This window comes from Mustelus asterias, chromosome 4 (assembly GCF_964213995.1).
Source record: "Mustelus asterias chromosome 4, sMusAst1.hap1.1, whole genome shotgun sequence".
Classification (NCBI taxonomy): domain Eukaryota; kingdom Metazoa; phylum Chordata; class Chondrichthyes; order Carcharhiniformes; family Triakidae; genus Mustelus; species Mustelus asterias.
Window position 1 is genome coordinate 81,442,354 of NC_135804.1, and position 24,518 is coordinate 81,466,871.

The window sequence follows — 24,518 nt, forward strand, 5'->3', positions numbered from 1 at the left end:
CATGGGACAGGGACAGGCTGCTAATTATCACCAGGTAGGTCCCCACTGACTGCAGATTCCATGCGATATGAGCGTTTATGTCAACCTGGGCACGTCTGCTTGGAGCACCAGCTGCCTGAGCTGATTAGCTCTCAGTCAGCACATAGTGTACTCCCCCCCCAAAACCCCAGCACCCAGTGCAGTCCCTAACCATAACCCATAGTAAGAACAAAACAACATGCAGTGGCTGCAGAGTCCAGGACTCCGATAAGGGCCACTGTCCCAAACAGCACTCCAAAACTAGAGCACCCCCTGTCTTCCCCCACCCCACCTAGAGATAGCACATAATACTCCTTGTCCACGGGATCAGCACTTAAAGAAATCCAGGAGGTAGCCCACAGCAAGCAGCACATCACCAGGGCCTGCCTCCAACATCCCTGGCACTCTGTTAGCTTCTGGTCTTTCTCATGCCTGTTCAAAGCTGCCACGCCAGATTCAAACTTATATATACCTGGTCTGATCCGTGCCAGAGTGACATCACATCAGAGAGGTGGCAGACACTAACGAGGGCGAAGATTACTGTGTCGAGCCCGCTAATCGCAGGCAAACGTAGGGAAAGTGATGCAAATAACCATCAAGCCAGTTTTCAGCGTGGTTCCGACAGTGCCAGTAATCGTGTGTTGGGAGATGCACACGGGGCATCGCTTGTGGGAATCCTGCGAGTGGGTTGACACGCGATTCTCCTGGCCCGCCACACTTATTGATGGGAGAATCCCCCCCCCCCCCCCCCCCCCACCACCCCACCCCAGTTATCTCCCCCCCCCCCCCCCCCCCCCAGTTATCTTTGCATCTTTCCCTCATCCGGACAAACCCAAGAATTCCCAATTTCAAATGTTCACAACCATTGTTTTCTCCCCAACAGTGCCTTAGCTAATCAGTGTTGACTTGCACCCTTCTTTCTTGTAGTATAAATTGTCAAGATAATTTGAAATTTGGTATTGTTGCATTTTTCCTGATAAGAGCAAGGTGAAAAGCTTCAGCAACACATCTCTTTTTTATTAAATGATCCCTTTAATTAGAATACATCTGGGTTTCTTTCAGTGGGGAATATTTAAGTATGTAGAAGAGTTTAATTGTTCATGAGTTACAGCACTCCTCTCATACGGGTTAAACAACTTCACTACTGATTAGGTCCTGAGAGAGAGAGAGAATTTCAACCCTTAATTTCTGTTCTCTCAGAATGAACATTACATTAAAAATACCAAACAAAGCGGTTTTGCTCCAGAGCTCATAGTTACGAAACAGACAATCAGATGATTCAAATTTCCTGCACAGTCATGATGACTTTGAGAGTTTGAGCTGGCAGTGTGACAACGGGAGTGTGATAGCATCATGCTTGTGTTATTAGAGTAGTAATCTAGAGATCTGGATCAATGATCTGGAGATGTGAGTTCAAGTCCTGACATAGTAGATGGGGAATTTTATATTTAGCTAATAACACTAATCTATAGTAAAAGAAAAACTAGCTTCAGTAATGGTGACTATGGGGTAAATTTTCCAATCCTTCAGTGTCAAGCTCTTGTCTGGACTCCCCAGTTCAGGGTCAATGAGCTGCCTCTAGGAAGTGCACTTTGTGTTATCAACAACAACTTGTAATTCTATAACACCCCAGACCTAGTAAAACATCTCAAGGCACTTTAGGAGCGTTATCAAGTGCAATTTGATACGGAGCCACCTAAGGAAATATTAGGATGGGTTGGACAAAAAAGTACTTTATGGGGACATTTAAAGGAGGAAAGAGAGATGAGAGATGGAGTCGGAGTAGTTTAGGGTCGGGATTCCAGAGTTCAGAGTCTTAGCCACCAATGGTGGAGCAAACAAAATACTGTGATGGCCCCAATAACTTTGGGAAAAACATGTATTTTCTTTTTGTGCGATGTCTCCTTTAAAGTCAAAGTGGGATTTTCTGATCATGACGTCATTAGGTTCCCAGGGATTAAAGAATCCCGACAGTGCAGAAGGAGGTAATTCGGCCCAAAAGGCTGACAGGGCATCTTACCCAGCTCCTATCCCTTACCCCACCTATTTACTCACTTATGCCCCTACCCTACACATCTTGGGACACTAAGGACACTTTAACATGGCCAATCCACTAACCTGCACATCTTTGAAGTGTGGGAGGAAACCTGAGCATCCAGAGGAAACCCACGCAGACACGGGGAGAACGTGTAAACTCCACACTGTCACCCAAGACCAGAATCAAACCGGGTCCCTGGCACTATGAGGCAGCAGTGGTAAAACCACTATGCCACCGTGCTGTCCAATATCCATGTGCTCTGAAGTTGCCCTCGAGATTAACAGCTAAGAAGCAAAGTGTAGAGAGCTAATTGCAGTGGAGTTAGGTTTCTGTTTGAAAATTCAAAAAACACTGAGAAACCATGCGAGAGGGAACACGCGCAATTCTTTCCATTGAGGGCTTTCTGTTTGGCACTTTTCAAACAGGTATTTGTGAGTCAAATTGGTGAGAATAGAGCTGAGAGACTGTGGGCAGAATCTTTAGCTCAGACACTCCCATCCCGCCCGCCATCAAAGCCGGCACCATCGTCTCTCGCTCTCACCACCTAGCCCCCTCCTAAAAAAAATCAATGCCAACAGCAGACCCCTTCTGCCACCACTCCCCAACAGTCAATGTCGCATCAAAACCGCCCCAGTCCCAGTCAATGCCAGCACCCCACGTCCACACCCCCCACCATCACAAATAAACTAGTCCCACCCCATGAGGCTCTAGCTAGGATCCACTCCAACACTGTCGCCTGACTGTGCCAACCAGGGACAGTGTCAAGGGGCATGACCAGGCCACTGCCTGGCTACATCCCTCTCCCCCTGGGCTATATTCACCTTTACATCCCCAGGGGATCCTCATGACAGGTTAACGTCTGGATGAACCTGTTGTAAATCGATTTGAAAATATGGCTGGGGTCAATATATTGTGGGGGAGCCTGTTAATGCTACTAAAATTTCTTATTTTACAATAAAATGAGGTTCTTGCCCTTTGTGGATTGCAAACCTGATTACATCACTGGCGTGGGGTAGTGAAAGTTGCGATTTCTGGGTTTCACCGGACCTTGAGCACCCGTTGCCATTCTTATGGACAGAGATTGCAGGCTCAAGATCACCCCCTATGTTTTTTTAAAAGAGTGATTTAAATAGAATGTATTCAGCCAAAAAGTCTGAAATCTGGAATCCTTTCTCTTATAAAATCGGAAATTGATAGACTTTTGTTAGGAAAGGGTATTAAGGGTGTTATGGAACCAAGGAAACTACATGGAGTTGAGATACAGGTCTAATCTAATCTAATAACAGAATAGATTGAAGGATTGAATCATAGAATCCCTACAGTACAGAAACAGGCCATTCGGCCCATCAAGTCTGTACTGACCACAGTCTCATCGAGGCCTTGTTCCCGTAACTCCACACGTTTACCCTGCTAATCTCCCTGACACTACGGTGAATTTAGCATGGCCAATCAACCCAACTTGCACATCTTTGGACTGTGGAAGGAAATCGGAGCAGCCGGAGGAAACCCATACAGTCACAGTGAGAATGTGCAAACTCCACACAGACAGTGACCCGAGGCTGAAATTGAACTGGGTGTCTGGCGGAGTAAGACCATAAGACATAGGAGCAGAATTAGGCCACTCGGCCCATCGAGTCTGCTCTGCCATTCAATCATGGCTGATATTTTTCTCATCCCCATTCTCCTGCCTTTTCCCCCCATAACCCCTGGTCCCCTTATTAATCAAGAACCTATCTATCTCTATCTTGAAGACACTCAATGATCTGGCCTCCACAGCCTTCTGCGGCAAAGAGTTCCACAGATTCACCACTCTCTGGCTGAAGAAATTCCTCCTCATCTTTATTTTAAAGGATCATCCCTTTAGTCTGAGGTTGTGCTCTCTGGTTCTAGTTTTTCCAAATAGTGGAAACATGCTCTCCACGTCCACTCTATCCAGGCCTTGTTTTAAATCCACAGTGCAACCACTGCGCCACCCCATTTCTCATGGCCTCATTTGTCATCTAATGCTAACTTGGGGTGAGCAATAAATACTATCTTGTAAGTGTCACCCACATCTCAAGAACAAAAAAACATTAACTGATATTTGTGGCTTCAGAACTAAACTAAAGGTACATTCGAAAGAAATTTAGACAATGAGATACAGATAACACTTTATTGAGATATTCACAACAACAATCGAGTTTGATTGAGACTGCTACAAATATTAAATTGATCTAACATTACTATTTAAAGCATGATATACATTTAGCCTTAAAGGCTGACTCTCGCAATTAAAGAATGGTTTCCCTGTGTGGGAGAACAGTGTTGGACATACTGAAGTGATGCCTCAAGTCTGGCCTACTGGCCTGGTTCACTGAGGCTGTTTCAACTTGAACTGCTCGGATAGTCACTTTGATTAAAACCGATACAAGACTGCAGGATGCCAACTGGTTTTAAAAAGGGATAAAATTATACTAAAAAAGCAAAATACTGCAAATGCTTGAAATTTGAAATAAAAAGCCTGGCACAGAGAGTGGTTAGTGTGACATTGCTTCGTCAGATCAGAGTCGAGGTGAGACCAACACCTTACTTTGAGCAATAGAGCAGAAATGTCAAGGTAACGAGGTTAATAATTTAACGCAGGTGTGGTTTGAGCATCTATGGCCAGGACACACTAACCCAGAAAATATTCCCCAATCTGTTATCAGTGCAGATACTAACCACTGAAATGAGTTAACAGCTCTGCTATAAACATGGAACAGGAATTTCACTGATCAAATGTTTATGCTCAATAATTATCTGGTTTAATTTGACAATGTAAACATGAATGGGAAAAAGTGCTAAAGGGTGTAAAATGGAAATTAAGGTGAACCTGTTCCTTTTGGGGAACAAGCCCTGAAGTTGTTGTTGAGTATGTGTACCAGTCCCTGGTTGTCACAACTGTGTGCTGATGTGTGTGAGAACCCATTGTCGGTCGGTAAGACCAATCCAATTGCTCCTTTTCAACTATTCTACCCGCTGAGAAACTGGTAAAGTTAGTCTCATCCCAGTTACTGCGCCTTTCCTGCCACCAGTTCTTGTTCTTGTACAAATTGTTTCTTCAGCTTGGCTTTTTTCTCCAAGTTCCATTTGGTGAGATTCTCATGATTTTTAAAAGCCTGCAGAAAAGATAAAGTAAGTAAAATTCAGCCCACTGTAGGAATGCAAAATGTTGTGATCAAGCTTCGCTTTTGGGAATTTCCCAGTGATGAACAGTCAGCACTCCAGGGAACTACCTCAGAAATCACAAGCGCAAGACCATAGGATGGCCAGGCTTCTGCTCTTTAGAATGGAGCAGGGGCAAGGGCACGGAGCTGGGGCAAGGGCGGGTGGGGGGGAGGGGGGTCCTCCTCCTCTCCAAACCCACTCCAGCCCCAACTCATCTCCCAGGTGTGTGGTTTACTGGCTTGGTTCAAGGCTGTTGTGTTTTAACTTGAACTGAAAGGACCGTCGTTGTTTTTCACTTTGATTAAAACCGAGCAAGACTGCAGCAGGCCAACTTGGTTTTTAAAAAAAGGATAAATTAAACTTAAAAAGTAAAGCAAAGTACTGCAGATTTAAAATTTGAAATGAAAAGACTGGCACAGAGAGCAATGTGAAACTGCCTTTTCAGCTCGGGTTATCATCAGAGCTGGGATGTGAGGGCAGCATGGTGGCACAGTGGTTAGCACTGCTGCCTCAGTGCCAGGGACCCGGGTTTGATTCCTGACTTGGGTCACTGTCTGTGTGGAGCCTGCACGTTCTCCCCATGTCTGCATGGGTTTCCTCCAGGTGCTCCGGTTTCCTCCCAGAGTCCAAAGATGTGTGGGTTAGGTGGATTGGCCATGTTAAATTGCCCCTAGTGTCAGGGGGATTAGCAGTGTAAATGCATTGGGTTATGGGGATAGGGCCTGGGTGGGATAGTGGTCAGTGCAGATTCGATGGGCCAAATGGCCTCCTTCTGCACTGTAGGGATTCTATGAGTCATCACAGGGTGGGTGGGAGAGGGGGTACCTACCGTCAAGGTGGAGCCCAACAGTGTGAAAGATGGTGCTGTGGTGTGCAGTACCATCACCAACGAAGGACCTTAAAGGGGCAGGAACACCCAAGACTTGGGTAGCTGTACCACTGAAGAGCTAGGCTAACACCAGGATGGAGCTTCAAGTCATACTGGAGGCAGCAGAAAGCACAGCAAGGTCCTTTAACATTATTGGGTCATTATTGTTACTTCCTTTTTGTGGAAACCCTGGAAAGCAGCATTAAGTGGGATGGACCGGAGGGAAATACTTTCACGATGTGCGGGGAAGGAGAAAACTGACCCTGTGACATGCTACTGCACTGTCCCAATTGAAAGGGTTACTCTGAGTTTGCTTGTCCTATCCTATTATAATATACCACAATAAGTTTCTTCTGGGGTATTCAAAGCTGAAGACCTTAACATACTCAGTCGCCCTGGCAAGCTCCTCTCTTAGAGAGGATAACAATCTTAACATTGCAGCAACCAGAACTCCATGCACCAATCCAGGCTGAAGAACTGTACAGTTTCAACATGAATCTGTAACTCATTGGGTAATATAGGCTGACCTCATATTGACTTTGTTATTGCATTGTCACATTGTTTGCACTGTATGAATGGTGGATAAATTAACTCCCTGATTTACCTCTTTCAAAGTTCCCCCAGGCCACTTTTATCTTGTTCATGCAACTTTTATTTCTATTTGAAATATACAACACCTTCCATTTGTCCATTTATTTTGCCAGTGGTCACTCCAGGTTGTCTCCTCTGAGTACATGCTATCTTGGTGCTATCTGTAAATCTGCAGCGAGACTAGGGGCCGAATTTTCACTCGTGGTTGGGCAAGCCTGTTGTGCCAATTCTACGCCATTCCCAAGGCGGCAGGATTGGGATTGGATCAGCTGCCTGCCAGCAAGCGAAGGGTATCCAATTCTCAACCAATTAACTTAATTATGGGACCTATTAAGGGGACTGTTGTTGCGCTGACTAAACATGTGCAGTCCAACACAGGGTGTGCCAGGGGATGATGGGCTGTGAAGACCTCCAAGCCATGCATCCAGAATGTCCACCGGCCACAGATGTGGCTGCTGGATCTTGAGAATCTTGCCCAGGTAGCTATAACCCTTTTAAAAATCTTAACAACTTAACTGGCCATCTCCTTGATGCCTTCATCTCCAGGTCAACAACTCTCACCTCAACTGGTTGGCCAATCTGAGATTGCTGGAGTGTTTCCCATTGCTTCTCCAGCACAGAGGTCTGCTCACCTTCCTTTCTTGGACTGCCAGCCCGCTCCCTGTTCTTCAATTGGCTCCCCATTTCCAATTAGCATTGGGCATATCCTGGTATCCAGAATTAGCCCCCAGTTCGTTTTCCTGACCCGTGAATGACAATTCAGCTCTAGGATTCTAGGTCACTTCAAGGGCTTATTAAAGATCTTTTTGGAATTTAGGCCTTAGGGCTTTCCCTTGTTACATTGGGAAAGATATATCATATTGGTGAAGGAAAGCCGACTCCTTCTAAAGCCATGGGGCTCATCATTTAATTTCATCAAGATAGGTCTTCCATTTTGTTGTTGGTTCTATTAGTTTCTTGATTACTGATTTCAGGTTAATGGAGCTATGGCTCCTCCCACCCTCAGACGCTGTCAACCCCCCACCAAAACATTCACCCTCGAACCCTTACCCCTTTCTAACTATCACTCCAACTACAATGTCTCGTCGCCCCAAAATCCTTGAACATAGTAGAGTTTGCATTGAAATCCCTCTCGGAATCTCTAGTCAGGTTTCAGTTTAGATGACATCACTTAAATAGCCCAAAGCAAAACTACAAATGTCAACTTCCGCAAAAGGCATTATGGCATTATTCTTCTTCAACTTTTGTAGCATTTAGCATGGCTGATAACACTATCCTCCTCCACCTCCTCTCTTCCATTGTTCAGTTGGACCGTATGTTTGGACCCAGTCTTACCCATTTGAATGTAAGCATGGCAGCTCTAGCCAGGTTAATTTTCTGCTCCCGCACTGTGAACTGCAGATTCGCCCATGGATCTATTCCTGATCTCATCTTTATGCTACCACACAACATTGTCCACATTCATGAACAACATTCAACTCTACATCTCCGCCAACAACTCGATCATTCTACAGTTGACATGCTGATGCAGCATGCCAAGGATATTCAGGCAAGGGTTACAAGTGGCAGGCAACATTGATGCCAAACAAGTTCCAGGCTATGGCCATCTCTAACAAGAGAGAATTGAAGAATCTTCCTTTGACATTCGTCATTACCATCATTGAATCCCCAACTATCAACATTCTGAGGGTTACTATTGACCAAAAACTGAACTGGACCAGCCATGTAAATAATATGGCTACAACAGAAGGTCAGAGGCTAAGAATTTTGCAATGAGTAACTCACCTCCTGACTCCCTCAAAGCCTGTCCACCATCTACAAGGTGCAAATCAGGAATGTGATGGAATGCTCTCCACTTGCCTGGAATAGTGCAAGAAGCTCGGCACCATGCAGGCCAATTGATTGGCACCCTGACCATCGCCTTAAACATTAACACCCTCCACCACCAACACACAGTAGCAGCAGTGTGCACCATTTACAAGATGCACTACAGCAAGTCTTGAAGAATCCTTTGGCAGCATCTTCCAAACCTGCGGCCTCTACCACCTAGAAGGACAAGAGCAGCAGAAAGATGGGAACACCACCATCCACAAGTTCCCCTCCAAACCATACATCATCCTGACTTGGAAATATATCACCATTTCTTCACTGTCACTGGATCAAAATCCCTATCAGCACTGTGTATGGATCTATGCCATATGGACTACCATCTTCAAGGGCAATTAGGGATGGGCAATAAATGTCAATGATGCCCACATACCATGAAATAATTTTTAAAATGTTCTGGCCAGCAGTCACCTTCTACTCTCTGCAACCTCAGTGTTTCTATCCGTAACCCCCACGACTTGCCTGGGCTTGCAAAATCTCACAAACTGACTGGAGACAACACACATGTCTTTAACTTGTGCTTAACCCTCTCTCCACTCACATTGTCTGTACTTTTAAGACTTGATTATCTGTAAAGACTCGCATTCCAACCATTATCTTGTAAATTGAGTTTGTGTCTATATACGCCCTGTTTGTGAACACAACTCCCACTCACCTGATGAAGGGACAGCGCTCCGAAAGCTTGTGTGGCTTTTGCTACCAAATAAACCTGTTGGACTTTAACCTGGTGTTGTGAGACTTCTTACTGTGCTTACCCCAGTCCAACGCCGGCATCTCCACATCTGTAACCTTTACCAGCCCTTCAACACCAGGCCACACAACTCTCCATTCTTCTAACATGGCCGCTTCTGCTCCATCATTGTGCACTCAATGGCCTGCACTTCACAGTCTGATAATTCCATCTGCTTCCTTGATCAGGTTTTTGTGCAGCCTGGTGTTAATTTCCCTTAGTTCAGTGTCCATTCTTTTGATTAAACCTCTAAAGCATTTCAGGATATTATTCTTTATTCAACAAATGCAGTAACTGTTGATATTCCAATTGTTGATATTCCTGGGTCAGACTATCGAATGGACTGTGATTCCCAGCAGTGACTCTCTAATGGAATGTAATTCCCAGTGGTGTCTCTCTAATGGGAATGCAATTCCCAGCGGTGATTGTCTTGTGGACTGTAATTTCTGGCTGTAACTCTTGAATGTGTCTATATTTTTTCAGTATGGCCATGCCACTTCCTAAATATAGTACTTATAGTACTACCCTTCAATCGTTGCAGTTTGTTGTAATAGCCCCATTGTTTACTGTCCCCTTCAGGTTGATGAATGGTGAAGCTCAAATCTCTTTCTATCTGTCTTTAAGATTCTAGATGAAGGGGCTGGTTCTTCTGCCTAGCTAGAACCATCTGTTTCAGTAACATCACGTCTCAGGGCACCAATGATGGCTGTCAAATGTCGGATATGTACGATATTAAAGTGTCCTTGCTAGCCAAAGGCTGCATAAACCTAGTGATTTAGCAGGTTCACTCACTCCTATTCATCCTCACTCAATTCCATAGGGACTTGCATTCTCTCCAGACTAGTCTCATTACTAGAATTTATTGGCCTGGAATTTTGCATTTGCCTCCATGTCCCAGTTCCCTTGGCACCTCTAACTCTCTCTGCCATCCCTCATCCATTGTTATCAAATCATGTTCAGAATTCTCAATGCACAACAGCGCTAAAGGTGACAGCCTCACAGTCTGCACTCTCATCATTAGTACCACAATTTATTCTTGGGATCTTTCATTTTCTCCTCATCAGAGAGAGAAAGGGTTTAAAACAGCACACTGAATGTAAGATATACACTGATTAGTACCGAGTCACCCAGAATACTGTTCTTTCTGGTACCACATGGAACATATTCTATAACAGAAATTTAATTTGTTGAAATGGACTACAGCACATATTCACAGATATTGATGGTTTGAGAGTTCCAGCATAAACTGCATTCAATTTAGCGGCAGGGCGCCCCAGCCGGTCCGGCGCGGCAGGGCGCCCCAGCCGGTCCGGCGCGGCAGGGCGCCCCAGCCGGTCCGGCGCGGCAGGGCGCCCCAGCCGGTCCGGCGCGGCAGGGCGCCCCAGCCGGTCCGGCGCGGCAGGGCGCCCCAGCCGGTCCGGCGCGGCAGGGCGCCCCAGCCGGTCCGGCGCGGCAGGGCGCCCCAGCCGGTCCGGCGCGGCAGGGCGCCCCAGCCGGTCCGGCGCGGCAGGGCGCCCCAGCCGGTCCGGCGCGGCAGGGCGCCCCAGCCGGTCCGGCGCGGCAGGGCGCCCCAGCCGGTCCGGCGCGGCAGGGCGCCCCAGCCGGTCCGGCGCGGCAGGGCGCCCCAGCCGGTCCGGCGCGGCAGGGCGCCCCAGCCGGTCCGGCGCGGCAGGGCGCCCCAGCCGGTCCGGCGCGGCAGGGCAGCCCAGCCGCTCCAGCGCGGCTCCCCCGCTCTCACGAACCCTCCATCTTCCCCTGTTCTCACCAGCCGACTCTCACTGGTTGGAGTCATCCGTAACACAAAGGCAGATAGTTACGGTGGTTGGAGATCAATCCTCTCAGTTTCAGGACTCCATTGCAGAAGTTCCTCAGTGTAGTGTCCTCGCCATCTTCAGCTGCTTCATCAATGACCTTCCCTCCACCTTAAGGTCAGAAGTGGGGATGTTCACTGATGGCTGCACAATGTTCAGCACCACTTGTGACTCCTCAGATACTGAAACAATCTATTTCCGCATGCAGCAAGGTTTGGACAATGCTGGACTGATGAGTGGCAAGAAACATTTGCGTCATACAAGCGCCAGGCAATGATCGTGTCCCAATAAAGAGAACGTAACCACCTCTCTTGACATTTAACAGCATACCATTCCTGAAACCTTTACTATCACCATCTTGGGGGTCAGCAACTGGACAAGCCATGCAAACACTGCGGCTAAAAGAACAGGTCAGAGACTAGGAATTGTGACACAAGTAACTTACCTCCTGACTCCCCAAAGCCTGTCCGCTATCTATCTACAAGACAGAAAGCTAGGGATGTAGTGGAAAGATCCTGACTTGCCTGGAGCAGCTCCAACACCATCCAGGATACAGCAGCTCACTTAATTAGCACCAGGTCCACCACAATCAACATTTGCTCCCTCACCACTGCATATCGTGTCAGCAGTGTGTACTGTCTACATATTGCTCTGCCAACTTGACAAGGTTTCTTCAACAGCACCTTCCAAACCTGTGACCTCTGCCACCTACAATGACAAGGCCAGCAGATGCATGGAAACACCACCTGAATGTGGCGGTGCACACAGACCATGCATGGATTGAGTAAAGGATGTCTGCACTCCGTGTAATACAGCGTGGCATGTCTGTGCTTGGTATAGTAGCACGGTGGTTAGCACATAGTGAGCGGTATGGTGAGGCACAGTGGTTAGCATATGGGCACGATGGCACAGTGGTTAGCACTGCTGCTTCAGTGCCAGGGACCTGGGTTGAATTACAATCCTGGGTGACTGTGTGGAATTTGCATCTTCTCCCCGTGTCTGTGTGAGTTTCCTCCGGGTGCTCCGGTTTCCTTCCATGGTCCAAAGATGTGCAGGTTAGGGCCATGTTAAATTGCCCCCAAGTGTCTCAAGATGTGTAAATTACGGGGATTAGTGGGATAAATATGTGGGGTTACAGAGATAGGGCTCTGTTGGAGAGTCGGTGCAGACCTGATGGGCCAAATGGCCTCCTTCTGCACTGTAGGGATTCTGTGATTCTTTGATCATTCTAGCACAGTTACTGTATTCCTCTTTAAATATCCTCCCCAAACATATGATTTTCTACTTGTACAATTGTTGCCTGAAGCTATAATTCACCCTCTGCTAATTTGGAAATGATTTAATAGGGCAGTTACATTCCATTTGTGGCTGTCAATTGGCATATGCTACATTGACACACAACTGTAACTTGCAGAAGCCAAGCAGAGGGTGAGGCTACCTCTAGGACATATGCTTGGATCTACTGAACTTCACAGCCAGTGCAGTGTAACTATGACATGAAGCAAGGTTGGATACTTCTGACCTTCACTTTGAATGGTTGAGAAGGATCTGAGCAAGAGATAATTATTTTCATTCCAACACACGTATAAAGAAAGAACATGCATTTATATAGCACCTATTTGATAGCATATACCAAAGTGCTTTATACCTAATGGACTATTTTTGGAGTGTCATTTTCATTGCTACTCACCCAATGATCCTACAAGCAGACCTCAGAGCCAAGGTGGAGATGTCAAACATACGCTTCTAACATCTAATAGAGCCTCACTTGATACAGAAATAACACTCTCATTTATGAAACCTGGTCAAAGATTTTAAATCCCCTCAAATGGTCAATCTGTTATAAAGACACTTCCGTTCGGCAACTACAAAGATTGCAAATCCTTTAATAGCCTCTTAAAACTGCCAATGAAAACACAAGCCAAGCATTCATAATGGGCTCAGCAGTAGTAATAACTATTGGGAAACCTCAATGATGAACTTTATTGAAACCGCAAGAACAGATGGCTAATGTTTCTTTTTCTAATCGATACCAGAAGGCCTGTCAAACAAATCAATCCAGCAGCCAGTGTTTATTGTTATATCACTGACAGCTGCAAACTGATTTTTTGTTTCATGTTTCAATGATTGGGTCTTTAAATGACATCACATCATAGCATTTAGACATACCCCTTATCTACCCTTCAAAGAGTGTTTACCTCTCCCCCATATGTTTGTGATTGCCGCATTGTTGACTAAGGCACTTGGAATGGCAAAGATTGTCTCTTTTTGAACTCAGCAGTATTTTCAGCAGATTTATGTATCACTCTACGTGACTCCCACTCAGACCCCCTTCACTGACAAAAGTGGTATCAGCTGGGAATGGAGACAGGTCCCACCCACCATTTTTCATGTTTTATCAACTCTCCGGAGCTGTCCCAGCTCTGTGGACATCTGACCCCAAGTTCCTCAAAACAGCAATAAGATAAATGAGCAGATAAGCTGTTTTTTCAATGTTGGTTGTGGGATATACATTGGCCAGGACACCGGGGAGGATGGTCCTGCTATTTTGGAATAGTTCCATGAGACCATTCACATGCATTTAAAAAGAGCACAGAGGGATCTGGATAAAGCAGACAACATATCCTAGGTCCCTGGATTAATGGCAGCACAAAGGAAATCAGAGCCCCATCATGGAGATTAGTGTCTTAAAACTGGATTATAGAATATAGCAAATATAAACTCTCCTTAATCGTGTCCTTGCTTTAGAGATGGGGTGGGTGCGGGGGATGGGGATTGCACTGGGGCGGGGGGTATAAAATGATTAAGCAACAGGTATATTGAGCAGTCTCTCTGGATACAGTGATGAACTTACCTTCTTCCCTGAAACCACCATGACGAGGCAGGCCACAATTGACAAACCGATCATCAGGTAGCAGACCTGCACCCTTATTTTGTTCCTGGCTGCATACAGCATTTCAATCCTGTGAAAATATTTCCAAAAAGATCCCCATGTGAAGAGACAAATAACTGCCACATCAAACATTCAATTCCCCACTTCTATTTTCTGCCCATAGAATGTGCTCTGGGTTTCTGTGTTGCACAGGCTCACCCGAATTACATACACTCAACAAACATGCATCTCTCAGCCTTCACACCCATTTAACACAGCAGAACTCCTAGTCCTGCAACCAAAACCTGCGTTCATTTAAAATTATATAACCTCATAACCAACATCCTCATACCCCATTTAAACAGACATTTTGCAATAATATATTTTTGAAGGTTGCTCCAAAACATACCCACTGAGCAGATGAAATATCTCGATACGTAAAGTGAAGAATTGTTTGCAACAAATTTGCAACAAGTGACAAGATCTCCACTTTTTACACAATAATTTAAACTTATTACAATCATTTCAGTAGGACTGTTCATAACTTCTGGACTGTTAATAGGATCCAAGCCGATTCGCAAAACCCAAACTAAGACACAGAGCCTTTCCTCATTGAGAGTGTTGACTTCAACAGCATTTCAGCTTTCCTCACACTCAACCCAGTGTCCCAGCTGTCCCCTACATGCTCAAAGACAATTCATACTGATCAGCCGTTTCTCTTAACCTTCACAATACAATTGACAAGACATTAACAAGGACATCCCAAAGCACCGCACAGCCAATTAGTTATTGCAGAAATATAGTCACTGTAGTAATGTAGGAATTGGCAGCTGATTTGCACATAAGACGATGTTGCAAACAGTAATGTTCTAAAGGCCAGTTATCATGTTTAGGCATTGGGTGACAGGTGAATGTTGGTTAGATACTTGGGAGAGCTTCCTGGCTTTTGATGCCCAGCTGAGAGAGCAGATGGAGCCTCAGTCTAGTATGTCTTATCTGAAAGAAGGCTCCTCCAATAATTTGCACATTCTCCCTGTGTCTGCGTGGGTTTCCTCCCACAGTCCAAAGATATGTGGGTTAGGTTGATTGGCCATGCTAAATTAACCCTAGTGTCAGGGGCTTAGCAGGGTAAATATGTGGTGTTAGGGGAATAGGGATTGGGTGGGATTGTGGTTGGTGCAGACTCGATGGGCCAAATAGCCTCCTTCTGTACTGTAGGAATTATATGATTCTAAGTTAGGAGTGATCCCACAATCCAGACTTCCCAGGCAGCTCATCTTGAAATTATGGCCTGTCCATTCACAGTTTGCAAGATGCACTGCCCTCCTGTTGGAGGTATACTGTCAAAAAAAAACCTTAAAGGGAAGGGTGGACCAAAGCATTGGTCCATTCCTGCTAAATAAAGCAGTTTGTCTGTTTAACTCGGTTTGAAATCAGTTTTGTGATTTACTGGAGGAAGCATGTTCAATGGGGAAAAGAATGAACATTGTTTATTTGTAACTTTTGCCTACAATTGATTTTTAAAAATGTAGTTTCAAAATAATTCTGTAAAACCCAACACTAATCTGCTGGACTGCCTGCCTATATTCAATAATTTACCCACTGTCTTGTTTCTAGTATAAAGGGTTTATTTATGTTCTAGATCCATCAGGCAAAAAATTTGTATATTTTAAATTCATCTTGCACTCTCACACAGCTTTCTATCAAATTGCAGTAAAGAATGGTGGTTAATGGCAATGCCCTGGGGAAGATTCGAATGCAGTAAGAAGTTTAACAACACCAGGTTAAAGTCCAACAGGTTTATTTGGTAGCAAAAACCTGTTGGACTTTAACCTGGTGTTGTTAAACTTCTTACTGTGTTTACCCCAGTCCAATGCTGGCATCTCCACATGAAGATTTGAATGCACAGGAAAAATATATCGTGAGGGAAGAATCAATCAAAACTCAGCTATTGCCACTCAGAAAATGAGGCCAAGACACACTTTCCCAATAAACCCTACCCTATCCTCAAAAATCAACCATGTTCCCAAGATCCAAACTCGGAATCTCCTATTTTTCTGCATTATTTTGGGAATATAACCATTTTGGAGCAAAGGAGTCAATAAGCAATATGGATGGCTAAAACTAGATAGATTGTGGTTTATTGACAAGTCAAATGTTTACTTACGAAACCATTTCTGGGATATCCTGTTCTGTTTTGAAACGGCCAGACCACAAGAGAACCCTTTTATCTAATGTTGTAGGTATTCGGCCTTGAAGTTTGTACGCAGAACAAGCTTTAAGAAATACAAGTACAGTTAAAACTAAAGTTCGAAAGAACAACCAATAGAATCAATTAAATAGGATAAGAACAATGTACCTCTGATTTGGCCCACCTCCCTCAGTCAAACGTGACAGTGTAGGAGGCCTTGTGGTGCAGTGATAGCACCCCTACCACCGGACCAGAAGTTGAAATCCAACTCCAAGGCTTGTTGGCGTGGAAGGAGCATTTAACACGGTTCAATGGCTGATAATCAGCTCAGAAATCCTTCTACCACATTCCCCAAAGGGTAAAAGAAATATGGGCATGACGATACGCTGACAACAACCACCAAACTGGACCCCACAGTACAACCACTTGGGTTGGTGCTTTTGGGCCTTTATTAGTTGAACCAATTCCTGAGCTGTCCGTGTCAGCTGACAAAATTCAGCATCACAAAGGACTAGTCTGACTTTCAAACCGAAAGCAATACAAATCAAGCTTACGAGTAACATTTGAATGTCATTTCCAATGTTTATAGGGTATGTTACACCCTGCAGGTTGTAGAAGAGGCCTACTTCTGTGGGCATTGCATGCTCCCTCCACAAAGCTTCCTAGGCAGAGGCAAGACCTTGGAAGAGAGGCAGGTAGCCAGCCACAAGGATTCACCCCACTCCACCCACCCACCCACCACGGGCTGTACCCACTTGGGAAACACCTGGGACAGGCGGCTGTTGTCCTGGGTTCCTGATAGGCATCAGGTGCCATTGCCAAACTGGGCTGCTGAACTCAAGAATGCATTGGCTTAGGTATGAGGGGAGTCAAGCAGGTCAAACCCTCTGGTCATGGAACTCAAGAAAAGGCTTACATGTGGAAGGAGCAATATATCCTAGTTTAGAGTATGGCTAAGAGGCTTTTGGAGCAGAGTCTGGAAATGAGAAAGGCATTTCGGAGATTAAATATTCAATGACAATAATATTTCCCTCGGTAAAGAGATCTTCCTTTCCAAGAACTGTTACATTTCTCACACTTCAAACCACAGAATCAAACAGCACAGAACGAGGTCAGGCAGTCTATCCTGACTCTTCTGAAAGGTCTTTCCAATGAGAGCCATTCCCTTGCTCTTTCCCCATGGCCTTACAGATTCTTTTCTCTTTTTAAGTCAGGATCCAACTGCCTCCTGAAAGCTATTACAAGATGCTACTCCTGCCTTTCCGGCACTGCATTCCACATTGTAACAATTCTCTATGTTAGAACTAATTTTTGTCATCTTCCCTCTGGCTTTTTGCCAATTATTTTCAACCCGGGTCCTCAGGTTACTCAGTGGTATACTATACGTAAAACTTTCAGCTTCTAAATGTGGTAGCCGTAACACAAGCAGGCACTATTTCAGACCATGCAGAGAAATGAAAATGGGTGCCTATAGTCTGAGTGGGTCATTTATGTTATCTAATGTTTCAGATGTTTCCTGTCGAAAGGTTGAGCAATCACTTCAGCTTGGAGAATGTTGAAATATATTCATCACTGCCCATCCCTCAGCCCAACTCTGATTTTGCAACAGTCGTCCCACTTTAGTTAGCAAAGTTTAATTGAAGTTCAGCCAAAATTTATGGATTCTATCTGCTGCTTCACATTTAATAACTGCACAAATCATCACCTGTCATTAGAAATACCAAGTGGTTATTGCACAATGAAGCCATCACTTTCCTTTGTAATAGACTGACTACAGCATTAAATTGTTGCTACCAGGCAATGAGAGGAAGTAGGGGCAGATCACTTTAGAGACTTCCTTGGATAGTTTCCTTAGTCTCAATTTTCTAGTCATTGTCAAGTTCAGGTTTTACTGTATACCACAGTGCTCATTACTTTTTATACTTGCAGTAAATGTTATGCTGGCAAAAGAAAGTTGCCCAACTTGAAAAAGCAAACTACTTTCTAAATCAGAATGATAAACAGAAGTGGTCCAACCTTCAGGGAAATGGGAAGATTCCTGGGTGTCCCTAGGACTGAACTATTAGTGTTTCCCATCAGCGGGACCACACCACCTGGCTGGAATGTAAGGAGTTTTCTTCATAATGATAAAGAGGAGGGAAAGGAGAAAGAGGGAAGATAGGGAGAGGGAGGAGGTAGGAAAAGTGCTGGAAAGGAACGGGGGATAGGAGGAGGAAGGGAAAGAGTTTTAAGTGGCAATGGGGCAGAAAGGCAGAGAGAGAGAGATTGAGGAAATCAGAAAACGGAAGAGATAGGGACACTGGGAAAGGAGCAGAGAGAAGGGATCATGATTCAGCTCTGCAGAAATTTAGATGCGTGTATTTTAGGCCTGTTTTCCCATATTCAGGGGACATTGAGGGCAGGGCTGAAACTCGAACTTTAAGATGACTGTCACAGGTGAATAACTTACATGATTAAGCATAGAACTCGACAATATCTCCAGAATTTCATTCACAGGAAGTGACTCAATCAGGGTAGGTAGTGCAGATATTGGCACAATTATACAGCACAGAAGCAGGTGTCAGTCATTGTACATCTGTGAATTTCAGTCAAGGTAGTGAGGCTCACAAAATGCCAACGTGGGTTAGAGTTCAGGGTTTCAAAAACATGGCTCCAATTCTCTAATCGACACACAGCACGACTGAGCCCTTTGAGCCAGCAGGCAAAGCTCCCAGTTTTGGCCTATTAAGTTGCCCAGTGATCAACATTTCAGTGGTTGAGTGGTTAGTGGGTTAGTCATACCTGAACAATTCTATCTCTGATCCCCAGTCTGTGCTCACTCATGACAGTGACGGCTCTACAACCAGGGACAAAGCCTCTGGAAATCAGTCTGTGCCAACGTCCCATATCATTAGTCAGTGCTCTCTCTATAATTTGCATTTGTTTGTGTGCTGGTTTGTATGGTTGTGTTTTTGTCTGGATGTTTACAATAGTCTGGGTTTCTGTGTCTGTATATGGAGTGGTTTTGTGTTTGCCTGCATCTTTGTTTTAGTTCATTTATGGGATATGTCTGTCCCTTGAATGGAGAGCCTTACTAGAACATTTTAGAGATTAGTTATTGCTGTAGGTCTGGAATTACATATAGGCCAGAACAGGTAAGGATGGCAGATCAGTGACCTGATAGGATTTTATGACAATCGACTATGATTTCATGTCCATCATTAAACTTTTAATTCCAGATTTTTATTGAATTCAAATTTCCCTATCTGTTGCGATGGAATTTGAACCCAGATCCTCAGAGCATTACCCTGGCTCTCTGGATCACAAGTCCAGTGACAATAGCACTATGCCATCGCCTCCCTTATGTGCGTTTGTGTCTGTATCTGGGTATCCGTTTGTGTGCGTGTGTGTGTATGTGTGTGTGTCAGTGTGTATGGCTGTTTTTGAGTTTGTGTGTCTGTACCTGTGTATCTGCTTTTCTGTGTGTGTGTGTGTGTGTGTGTGTGTGTGAGTATCTAAGTGCCAATGCCTGTCTTTGAGTGCCAGTTTTTCTGTGTGCGCGCTTGTGTCTGTACCTGTGTATCTGTTTCTCACAGTGTGGGTGCATTGCTGTTCCTCCCAGAAAGGAAACTCATAGGGGCATTAAAAAGCCTATGTATTAACATTTTTATTTACTAATTATCTCCAGAAATGGGGAAAAAGGTTGTTTAACTGATAGTTAAGAATGATCTAAATTTGGTAATGAAGAGATCGTTTGTTTTCGGATAATGTGATGCTTTCTGGGTGGACATATCTGGTGGGGTTGGGTGGTGATGGGGGTGTGGTGATGTGTGCGTAAGTGTGTGTTGGTATGTGGGTGGATGGGTATGTATGTTTGTGTGTGAGTGCTTGTGGGTTTGTGTATGTGGGTGCGTGTGTGTAGGTGAGCATGTGTGGACATGTGGGTGCAAGTGTGTGGGTGGGTGGGTATGTGTGTGGATATGTCTGTGCGGATGTGTTGTTGGGGGGGGGGGGAAGAGTGTGTATGAATGTATTGGGGCGAAAGAGTGTGTGTGTGGATGTGTTTGTTTCTGTGTGTGTATGTGTAGATGGGTGTGTGCACGTTTGTGTGTGGGTAGGTGTGTGGAGGTGGATATGTGTGAGTGCACGTGTGTGCATGAACATGGGCGTGTGCGTTTGGGTGTATGTGTTGGGAATTGTTCAAAATAACTAATTGGGTTCATTTCCAATATCTCTCACTCCTCCGCTACCCATAAAAATAACTAGAAATTGAAAACTGCTGACATTTCATTCCCAAGCTCAGAAATCAAAATTGGTTAGTTTGGTGAGATATTGGGTGTTACCATCACACCTCTCACTGTGTCCCTCTGTTTACACCTCACATTCAGGAAATTGGGCAACATTGGACAAATAACATTTACATTGCTACTTTTTTAATTAATGCAGTTCCTGTAAAACAAAAAACTTAGAGGTTTTTAAGAAAAGGTCATCTCATTTTGAGGCCAGAACAGCCATTTCATCTAAATGCTGACATCCAACCCAGCCTGCTGTGTGCCATTAGGGTCCTTAATGTAGCACGAATTTAAGAAAACTATATTTGCTCTGCCAGATAAGATTACCAATACATACTAGATAAGCCATGTTGAGTAAATATAATGCTCATAGAATACTGCACACAAGAGGCCATTCAACCCACTGTGCTTGTGCCAGCTCTTTGAAAGAATTATCCAATTAGAGCCACATCCCTCTTCTTTTCCCATAGTCCTGCAAATATTGCCTTCATGTGAATTTATCCAATTCCTTTTTGGAAGTTTTTACTGAATCTACTTCCGGGCAGTATATTGCAGATCATATCAACAGGCTGTGTAATAAAATGTTCTGCCATAGTACCCCCGGCTCTTTTAGCAATCAGCAAATGTTTTGTCAAAATTCATTATCCTTCCCACTGATCCTTTTAATAATTGGATGGGAAACCCTTCAAAATATCCTGTATTAATGTACCAACAGGTAAATGTAACAGAATGGATCCTTGAAATGAAAGATATTGGAGATGCACTCAAGCTATGCAGCAGGAAGAAACAGGAATTGAAACTTCAACCCACTAGCCTCCATATTGAATGGATCATTTTCTGCCAGTTCCACAATTTTCAGTCTGATACTACCACCAAACACCCTATCAGCATTTCAAAGGGACTGTTCCCTCTGTATACCATAGAATCATAGAACCATAGAATCACCACAAAGTAGAAAGTGGTCATCCAGCCCAGCGAGTCTGCACTGACTCTCTGAAAGACCATTCCACCTAGGCCCTCCCCTCTGCCCTATCCCCATAACCCTGTGCATTTACTAACCTACATATCTTTGGGCACTAAGGGGCAATTTAGCCTGGCCAATCCACCTAACCTGCACATCTTTGGACTGTGGGAGGATTCCGGAGCACCCAGGAGGAAACCCACACAGACAACCAAGGCTGGAATTGAACCCAGGTCTCTAGTACAGTGAGGCAGCAGTGTTAATCACTGTGCCACCATGCCACCCTTAGTCCACTCCTCAGTCACATCTAAAAGCCCTTTCCTTTCCCATGGGAACTTCTCACACAAGTGTAGGAGATGCAATGCCTGCCCTTTTACCTCGTCTCTTCTTACCACCTCAGGGCCCCAAGCACTCCTTTCAACTGAAGCGGAGATCTTTGTATACTTCTTTCAATCAAAGTGACTGTATTCGCTGCTCAGCGTGGTGTGCTCTACATTTGGGACACCAAAACAGCTTAGGTGACCACTTTGTGAAACAGCACCGTTCAGTCTGAAAGCATAAACCTTGAGTTTTTGGTCACTTGTCACCTTAATTCTTCACCTTGTTCTCACTCTCAGTCCCCAGCTGACGTTTCAAGTCCAGATGATCCTTTTTCAAATCTTGTGCCAGCTTTGACAAAGGGTCATCTGGCCTCCAAACGTCAGCTCTTTTCTCTCCTTACAGATGCTGCCAGACCTGCTGAGATTTTCCAGCATTTTCTCTTTTGGTTTCAGATTCCAGCATCCTCAGTAATTTGCTTTTATACAATCCTAACTTGCCCAGCTTTGATAAAGGCTGGGAACGTTAACTGTTTCTTTGGACCCAGATGCTGTCAGAACAGCTGAGTATTTTACCAGCATTGCGTTTTATTTTTTGTTGTATTAAACAGTCACTGACTCAATGATCCTTACCTAGTCCAGGTGTCCCAGTTTGTTCAGTGGGGTGCGCTGCTTTCACAGCAGCGCCTTCCTGCTTCACTCTACTACACAGGGCTCGCTTAGGGCTGCTTTTCAGGCAGCTCGGAGTGGGACATTTGCCAGTCAGCAGGCTCCTGGCTCTCAGCACACCTCTCCACATCTTTCAAACTCACTCCGGCCCAGGTAATACAACTATGTGAGCTTTCAGTAAACTCACTGCGAGGTTTGAGATTAGGGGGATTTCCTGTCCAGGAAGACTGTGAGTTCTCAGCAATGACGCGCGGCTCTGATGCAACAACCCTGATGCAGTTTGGACAGGAAATGTAAACGTTTCTGTTCCCCTGCCGCGAGACTGACTCACCTCCCGGGAGAAAGCGGCACATTTCCCGGAATGGGAAGGTCCCCATTCCAACTGGCTGCGGGGATTGGTGAACTCCCTATAGCTGCTGTAAATTCAGCCCCTCCCCAGCCTCTATCTCTACCTCCCCTCCTTTACTGTCAATAAAGTACTTTTTAATGTACTGTTGTAATGTAGGGAAGCACAGTAAGAAGTCTCACAACACCAGGTTAAAGTCCAACAGGTTTATTTGGCAGCGCTAACTTTCGGAGCCTCAAGCTCCTACTTCAGGTGAGTGACGACTTGTGTTCATAAACAGGGCCAAAAAGACACAAACTCAATTTACAAGATAATGGTTGGAATGCAAGTCTTTACAGGTAATCAAGTCTTAAAGGTGCAGACAATGTGAGTGGAGAGAGGGTTAAGCACAGGTTAAAGAGATGTGTATTGTCTCCAGACAGGACAGTTAGTGAGATTTTGCAAGCCCAGGCAAGTCGTGGGGGTTACAGATAGTGTGACATGAACCCAAGATCCCGGTTGAGGCCGTCCTCATGTGTGCAGAACTTGGATATCAGTCTCTGCTCAGCGATTCTGCATTGTCATGTGTCGTGAAGGCCGCCTTGGAGAACGCTTACCCGAAGATCAGAGGCTCAATGCCCGTGACTGCTGAAGTGTTCCCCCAACTGGAAGGGAACACTCCTGCCTGGTGATTGTTGAGCGGTGTTCATTCATTCGTTGTCATAGCATCTGCATTGTCTCCCCAATGTACCATGCCTCGGGACATCCTTTCCTGCAGCGTATCAGGTAGACAACATTGGCCGAGTCGCAAGAGTATGTACCGTGTACCTGGTGGATGGTGTTCTCACGTGAGATGATGGCATCCGTGTCGATGATCCGGCACATCTTGCAAAGGTTGCTTATATACGTATCAGGTATCTACCTGATACGCTGCAGGAAAGGATGTCTGCACCACGGAGTCTTTTACATCCTCTGGAGCAGGCAGCTGCATGCAGACTTGGTTTAGTGTCTCATCCGAAAGGCGGCACCTCGGGCAGTGCAGCACTTCCTCAGTACTGCAGGCGAGTCTCAACCTTGATATTTGTGCTAAAGTTCAGGAGTGGGACTCAAACCTGCAGCCTTGTACTTTAGAGGTGAGTGTCTCCTATGGTGGCTTGGAGAGAACTAAGATGCGGTCAGCATGAACAATCTAAAACTGTATGCATCCTAGAGGAATGAGTTCTTTGCAGAGGTAGGAAGCCAGCGGGCAACAATTTTTGGTTTGTTGCCAAAATTGATGTATTGCAGGAGGAACAGTCCCTCAAAATATTCTCTAAAATTTCAATGCAGTGGTGGCCATGAGATGTGAAATATTTGTCCTATCACATATTCATTAACTCAAATTTAGTAACAAAATGGAATAGAAAATCCATACATTGGGATGCTAAAACATTAGGATCATCCTCTGCCATTTCCGCCAACTTCAGCATGATGCCACAACTCAACACATCTTCCCTTCAACCCCCCTCAGTGTTCTGCAGAGTCTGTTCTCTCTGAGATACTCTGGTTCACTCCTTCATCATGCCCAACACCTCACCCCCTGTCCATGGCACCTTCCCATGCAATCGTAGAAAGTGTAACACCTGCCCCTTTACCTCCTCCCTGCTCACCATCTGAGGTCCAAAACACCCCTTTCAGGTGAAGCAGCGCTTCATATGCACCTCCTTCAATCTGGTCTATTGCATTCACTGCTCCCAATGTGACTGTACCTCGGAGAGACTAAACGTAGACTGGGTGACTGCTT

The 24,518-nt window shown here is 45.1% G+C and overlaps 1 protein-coding gene across 1 annotated transcript; it reads right to left on the reverse strand.

Moving 5' to 3' along the window:
* Positions 1-4,194: 4,194 nt before the first annotated feature.
* LOC144492811 (protein FAM162B-like) lies at positions 4,195-22,726 on the reverse strand. The gene is made up of 4 exons (XM_078211280.1): positions 22,375-22,726; positions 16,169-16,277; positions 13,984-14,092; positions 4,195-5,193 (listed from the first exon to the last, which is right to left on the reverse strand). Exons 1-4 carry the CDS (start codon positions 22,538-22,540, stop codon positions 5,086-5,088), a joined length of 492 nt encoding a protein of 163 aa, XP_078067406.1. The 5' UTR covers positions 22,541-22,726; the 3' UTR covers positions 4,195-5,085.
* Positions 22,727-24,518: the final 1,792 nt, after the last annotated feature.

Coding starts and splice junctions, on each gene's coding strand:
- LOC144492811 (XM_078211280.1), bottom strand. CDS start 22,540: ATGTGGAGAGGTGTGCTGAGAGCCAGGAGCCTGCTGACTGGCAAATGT. Junction 16,278..22,374: donor AACTGGGACACCTGGACTAG/GTAAGGATCATT, acceptor TATTTCTTAAAG/CTTGTTCTGCGTACAAACTT. Junction 5,194..13,983: donor TGGTGGTTTCAGGGAAGAAG/GTAAGTTCATCA, acceptor TCTTTTCTGCAG/GCTTTTAAAAATCATGAGAA.